Source organism: Morone saxatilis, unplaced genomic scaffold, assembly GCF_004916995.1.
Source record: "Morone saxatilis isolate NCDOM2014 unplaced genomic scaffold, NCSU_SB_2.0 Contig11, whole genome shotgun sequence".
NCBI classification, from domain to species: domain Eukaryota; kingdom Metazoa; phylum Chordata; class Actinopteri; family Moronidae; genus Morone; species Morone saxatilis.
Genome location: NW_023339663.1, coordinates 8587075 through 8594319, shown reverse-complemented (window position 1 = coordinate 8594319; position 7245 = coordinate 8587075). Strand labels below are relative to the sequence as shown.

Genomic DNA, 7245 nt, shown 5'->3' with positions numbered 1-7245 from the left:
TAGATAGATAGATAGATAGCAAAACCACAACTGTTTGATACTCAGCGAATCTGAATTGCAGAACTGACACTGTGTAAGATGGAGAGAGTAAAAAGCTGTGAAATGATTATTAGAATTTTACATTCATCATACCCATATTGCTGAAGCGCACTTGTTCCTGTTCATTGTTTTATTTGTTGTGTTTTCTATCGCATGCAATAAGTAAAGAAAAAAAAAGAAGAAAAGGACACCACCATATCATTATTTTTATCTAAGGGATGTCTCCATACCACGAGAAAAGATTTTGTATTTTCTGTTCAAATGTCAAGTTCAATAGTGTGTTCTATAGATGTACAAACTGTCTGGCTAATTCTGTTCTGTATAGTTGTGATCACAAACAGGGGTTTATCTTGTACTGTATATCTACTCACTGGACAATCATACGTATAAGAGACTGTAAAGAAAATGATATAGAATCTGTTGGGATGGAGAATCTGAACACTTTTGGTGCTGGGTCCTAGTCTTGCTGGAGCTGTGGAAGTTTGGTGTGAGAGAAATATTTTCCAGGAAAAACTGCTGATTCAGTTTAAAGTGTACATCTGGACAAACCACTTTGGATAAAATGTACAAATAAAAAACAGAAAATGGAATAAATATCCATTCATAGACCCCAAAACTAGCTGGATCTGATCAGAAAGTCATTGTCTTTACTTTTGACTCATAGCAGAATGTTTTGATTCCCACGAAACAATGAATTAAAATGAACATGTAGGGTTGATACAGTATTACATTAAAAATGCAATGTGACTCTGTGAGATGCCATTTAAAGGTTTAAAAACAAAAACACTCAAAGTGTTTGACAATTTGTTTAGTGTGATTTTCTTCTGTACTGTACCTGGCATTTATACCATAGAGGTATTTTAAGACTGTTTCCTTCATTTGTAAAAGCAGTGGAAAGATGATTGACTGACACAGTTTGATTAGTGAGCAAAACTGTGAGGTTGCCATGCAGACTCGAGTTTAGCCCTCTCAAACCTCAGTCCTCAAATGCTTGGGAATACAACAAAATAAGAATCTATAACCTTTATAGATTATTTGTCCCAACCTGTTTTTAAATGCCTGCACGCAATTTTGCCCTATAGGGGGAAGTGTGACAACAACCACTGGATAATTTTTCTCAAAGGTGTACAGTATGGAATAACACTAAACACTTTAAAATATGTGCCAGAGAGCAGAAAAAATACCGATGTAAGACACAGTGTAACTTATCTATTTAAAAGAGGCTCCGTGTTTAAAACTAGCTAGGACTTAACAGATTTGAATCACTTTTGTATTTTTGTATAAACCTGTAAATAAGTTTTTAAAGAAAAAAAATGTTTCAAATTCTTTCTTTTGTAAAATAAATCAATAAAATAATAAAAACAAAAAAGTTTTTTTTTTTTCAAAGTTTACATGATTATTTCCAAGCCTTTGTATATTTTGGAGCTGTGCAACACCTTCAGTCTTGTATTTATTTTTTGGGGGGTTTCAACATTGTGAAAATTCCATTATTCTATATCTAATTCATTTAACAGCTCATCAGGCTGCTTAGTAACTGTGCATAGAAAAAAGACAATAAATGTGATTGCGTTGAAACAGAAGGCCTTTTGTGTGACACTTCATTTCCTCCCCATCATACAACAGAGAGCACTGAGCCCATTCCTCCACTAGATGGCAGCGTTTTAATGCTGTCTAGTTTCACTCTCAACTGCAGTATTTTTCGTTCAACAGAAGTTATGGGTCAGATTCTGTCTCTAAAGGATCCAGCAAGTCCAACTCAGATTAATTCTGTTTAAATTGACAAATACAGTCAACAGAAAAACACTGAATTCACAAACAAAAAAGAAGAAAAAAGGGGTTGTCTCATGATAGTGACATCTAAATAAGGCAGTAGGGATTGAGTCAAGTCAGGCTAAAAGAGGAGCTGAGAATGGACTTTATACATTACTTGATACTTGTCTTTCCAACTTCCTCTTGGGAAAATAATTTCAATGAAGTAATGTACCTACATTTTTCAAATTAAAATAAACTATACTATTCAGGCCTCATAGCAGGGAGCTGACCCTGGTTTCCTTAAAGCTACATGCTATTTATTTAACATGATCATATAAACAAGAGTAAGCATTAGGTGGTGAGTAATACAGGTTTAAACAGGGAGCACTATGCTGTGATTGTAGTTTGCTTCACAAGCTGCAAACAACGTATAAGATTCCTAAAGAATCTGCAAGAGGAGTCATAACTAGCCTGTTTATCCTGCTGCTGGTGAGCTATTTGAACTGGCTGATCTTTTGAACAATGATTCCTATTGGACTGTCACTTTCCTTAAGTAAGACATCCATGATCCTTTGACCCCCAACCCCCATCCCCTCCAGACACACATAGACAGACACAAACCACCAAAACTAAAAAGGACATTTAAACTATGCCAGTGATTTTTTGCATTTAAGTATTAATTTCTATTACCCCTTATACCTTTCTTATTTCTCTCCTTGTCCCCCAATTATGTTTTCACTGTAGGACTCAATCTGACTGACCAAGCCAGTGATTTTTAACGTGGAGGCCAGGACCCTAAAGGGTCAGAAGAAAAAACTGAGGGGTGGCGAGATGATTAACGAGCAGAAAAAAAGCTTTCACGCTACAAAAATTCTATTATTTTTTTAGATTTTTTAAAAAACTTTGCCTTTGTCTCATGAATATTTCCCATGCAGGCCTCTAAAAATAAAACAAGAAATAATATGTCCAATATGTTCGTAAGTCATACACATTTACAACTAATGATGATGGATTAGATGTTCCTTTGTTTGAAGGGGTTAAAAGTCAAAAAGGTTGGGAACCACTTTTCTGGGCTATTACTTGTGCTGGTACCTACCATGGTGGCCTTGTGCTGGGGTCTCAAACACTAAGATGATGTAAACAAATGTTTAATTGTGTGAATGCATATCAAACATATTTAACAAACATCTTTTGTTGAACGTACAGTAAAAAGTCGTATATATATATATATACACATGAAATGCTACAGAGCGATAGATGACAAGGCATAAAAATATACATAGTTGGTTATTGTGCAGTCCCTCTATGTTGTAGTAATGAAAACAAAATGCTAATGATGTAAAACATCTTCTAAGAAACAACCTACTAAAACCTGAGTTTCACATTAAAGCAAGACGGTTTCAAGTATCAACTTGTTTCCACTACAGGAGAGCAACAGTATGAAATGCAGCTACACATGATTTGGTTGAAAATGGTTCTGAAATGTTCAGAAAATTTGTATTTCTGCCATCGAAAACAGATAAATACTTCTGAGACATGTGAATAATTACTCAGACACAACATCGTCCTGTAGGTAGTTATTTGATGATGCACACAAAAACTATTTCAGGCAGAAAAAAAATGATTACACTTACGCTTGATACAGATTGATACACTTTGTTACAGTACAAAATGATATCAAAAAACAACCATTTGGCTTGACTTTATACAAAAGTTTCTCCCTTATGTACTCTCTCAGAAGCACTTTAACGTTCTGTACAGCACTCAAACTAGACTTTTAATAGCCTTGTCTTTATTTTAATGTCATCACGTAGAGTATTCCAGTCATCGTATGTGTATATCTCGTGTGTGGTTTATAGTGTGACTGTCAAAGCATAGTACAATCATGTAGCTACGTCAGGGCTCAAGCTGAAACCGTTGAGCCTGAATGTCTTCCAGCACACAAAACAGACACAAATAGAGAGAGAGAAATATCTCTTCAATAACTGATTTTGTACATCTACAGCCTGCCCTGCAGAATCAAAACTGATTCTTCCTAGATAAAATATCCACCATTTAAATAGAAGTGATGCCCGCTCCGCCAAACTTAATGCATGACCTTCGTCAAAAAATACATCAGTGTTTCAGTACAGGAATCATTCATGTAATGACTGACTTCAGGGAACAAGACGACTTTTCCAACATTTGGAATGAAACCCTTCAACACTTCCTGTAATTAGGGGAACTCCTGTTGTTTAGTTCCTGCTAGTAATAATGCTCATGACTTCATACATTCACTGGCTTGCATAAACTACAATTGACAGTCCGTAACAGACGCATTCAGAAGCCTTATTGCATTGTTAGTAATGAGGCAGTGAGACGTTCTCTGCCAGTACCTGAACTAACTTTCCCAATCTTGAGTGCAGGGCGTCCATCCTGAAATTCTGACCAAGGAAAAAAATTAAACAGTCAGATATCCGAAGAGATAAGGCTGCAAAACCTACAGCGTATGTCTCTGTGTCTAAAAGTGGAAATGTATAAGTAAATTAAAACGATGGCCTCCAGTTGTCCATAATAAGGCAAAAAGACACAAACATGAACAAAAATCATGCCTATGTTCAGATATCTGATACTAATTACACTTATTCAAATGATGAATTCATGTATTGTGTGAAAGTAAACAATGGTCTGTAAATAAAAAAAGTGTGTTCAGCTCAGGGCCATAGCCACAATTTTAGAAAGACTGAGGTCATATGTCCACTGAATATGTCAAATAATTTTAACTAAATGGATTTTTCAAATTATATTAGCTACCTGTTCAGTTATACTTTGTGTTTTCACAGCATCACAGCCTAAATGCTACTCATAACCGTCACTACACCTAAAATTATGTTATGTAATTTACATAAAATTATATTTATTTATTGGCCAAAAAGTACTATTAATTTAAACAGCTTGATTCTAAAAATATTGGTATCCGTTTAGAAAAATTATCATCATGTGTATGTTTTTATTTGTAAACTCCCTGAAAATAAAAATAAAACTCCCCCAAATTCTGGAGGACTTGACCTCAGGGTCCCCATCAATAGTAGCTACAACCCTGGTTCGGGTGGATTTACACTGCACTACATCCCTGTAGAATAATGTGTTTGTGTGTTTGGTTGCCAGTGAGAGAAAAAAAGAGCGCCTTCATCCTCTATTGTTTGGTCTGTTTCAGCTTCTCGATGTGATGACAGAGTTTGAGTGCCGGGCCCAGCTTCAATCCCATGTACTTCATAATGATGTCACTCCGCAGCAGCATCAGAGCTTTGCCATCAATCTCCTGTAGAGAGAGGAGCACGCTGTCAGCAGAGGGGCACATTACAAACACTTCCTCTCAGAACAATTTGATCACAATGACAATGACTTTATTAAGGCACTGAATGGTGGAAATTCCAGTCTGATTTGCCTTGAGCTTGGAGACTAAAAGCTGAGGGAGAGTTTATATAACCTGCAGCACAGTGAGCGAAAACCAGTCTTGCAGTGGAAGAAGGTTCATATAAAATTAAATACTCACATGTTTCCTGAACAGCTCAACATGCGGGCCAAGAGTTTGGGGATCAGCCTCTTGGACAAACCGTATGACATCATCGACTGACCAGGCAGAAGCGTCGTTCCCTGAACCCTCCTTGTCCTGTTTCATATGGTCTGGGCCTGTTGTTGAGCTAGCTGCTGGCAAGAGAAAGGGAAACCAAATCAAACAAATACCTTTGTTAAATATTAGACCATCTATTCATGATTTTATTAAGGTAGACGATGGTCAGTTATGTTAATCAGTAAAGCTTTTACTGCTTAAAACTCAACCACTTGCTAAACTTCTCCCCTGAACTGTGAATGTCCAGTCATGCATATTACTAGGACTAAGTGGCTTTATATAGTATTGTATAGGCCAACACAAAACCAAAGCTGTTTCTTTTTTTTCATGTCTTTTACATGGATCACAAACTGGAAAGAATGCTGCCTTTTCACCTCGAACGTGCAGCTTAAGCCTCAATCTTTTAAGACAGTATCCTGTGTCTAGCCATCAATTGCATTTGTTGAGACCCTTTCAAAAGATTCTTGTTTTAAAAGTCAGCTGGAAACATTAAAAACTACGCCAGACATGTTATTTTCAACCAGCTCATGGAGCTAACATTAGCTAGAAAGCTACAACTGTTAAAATCTGACAGTCGTCCTTTCATCTGACAAAAACTCTTGCTAGAAATGAGAAGCTGCTTTTAGCAGTGGAGCTTCCCTCACTGGTGACTGAGAGCGCTGTTGTCAGGTCAGCTGACAGTATGTTACTTCCTAATTAGAAAGCTATTAAAAGACAGTTAAAGCCACAGAAACAATTGTAACCTAAAAATTCTGTTGTTATTAATAGGACATATTGTACATATTAACCTTTTGTAGTTCTTGTACAGACTAGTTTTGTACTGAACTGACTCTTGACAATGTAGATTAAACATATTACTGAACTAAAGTTTTAATCACTTCTGACTTTATGAAAGGTGATGTGTACTGTTGTACATACTAAAGCAAATCTGAATGGTTAACGCTTAATTTAGGAAAAAAGGGAAACTACATAATCAGGGACTACCAATCTCTCAACTGAACCAAGTTATGCAAATCAGCAAAGTGATTTGTGATTTCCACCTCTAGTTATCCATGTAAACTGCATATGTGCTTTATGACAATGGAAATCTTGACAGTCATAGCACTGACTACAGGGGCCGGGCTTAGCAATCAGCCAATTAAAGGTGAACTGTTTGGGGAAAAGATCATCATCCTTTTTTTGAAGGTCAATGTTTGAGCAGAGGGGAAAAGTTAGGCATAATTTAATATAATATAACCTTAGGATTTAAACTTACAGATATTTGTAAAGTGCATTATTTCATAGTTTAATAAAATATCTCCTTTAATGAACTGTTCCTAACAATGAAATCATTGTACCCTGATGATTGTGTGTGTATTTATTAACCATACCCTCCACTCGTCTGTGTGCACACATTGTGCCAACTTCGGTTGGGTTGGAGCTGACACGTCGTAGGGCTGGCGGTGTTTGTGTCTGTCCAGGGTAATACTGCCGCTCCTTCTTTGCTGCTCTGTAGTCTGGTGCGGTGTGAAGGGAGCGGGTGTTTGGAACGGGATCCTTTGAGGAATCCTCTTTGGACACACCATTCTCAGTGTGAGACAGTGGTTCTGTTTCAAGAAAGGATGAGAGAGATATTGTTAGGACTGTGTAAACACATCTAGAAACCAGAAACCAGAAAAATGCTGCATTGTACTGCAGTGTACACTGTTATAAAGTGACTGAATTATGTAGGAAGATTCAAGAGATTTACTGAGTAAGTAAATGTCTGAGTTCACATAAAAAAAGGTAGGTAAAAAGCACAAACTCTTATTATCAGAAAACGTTTATCTTTTATCTGCATTTGGATCAAAATCTGCATCAAA

At 36.6% G+C, this 7245-nt stretch overlaps 1 protein-coding gene across 2 annotated transcripts in view; it reads right to left on the bottom strand.

The window, feature by feature from the left end:
• Positions 1 to 2923: 2923 nt before the first annotated feature.
• The window catches only part of scml2 (Scm polycomb group protein like 2), a 26140-nt gene continuing 21818 nt past the window's right edge, over positions 2924 to 7245 (bottom strand). The window contains exons 12-14 of one of the 2 annotated variants that reach the window (XM_035652163.1): positions 6775 to 6990; positions 5327 to 5481; positions 2924 to 5092 (exon numbers count right to left, since the gene is read on the bottom strand). In XM_035652163.1, the coding sequence (XP_035508056.1) occupies positions 4967 to 5092; positions 5327 to 5481; positions 6775 to 6990 (497 nt within the window). In that variant the 3' untranslated portion in view covers positions 2924 to 4966. The remainder of the gene's footprint in view (positions 5093 to 5326; positions 5482 to 6774; positions 6991 to 7245) is intronic. The other variant, XM_035652164.1, reaches the window with a different exon arrangement.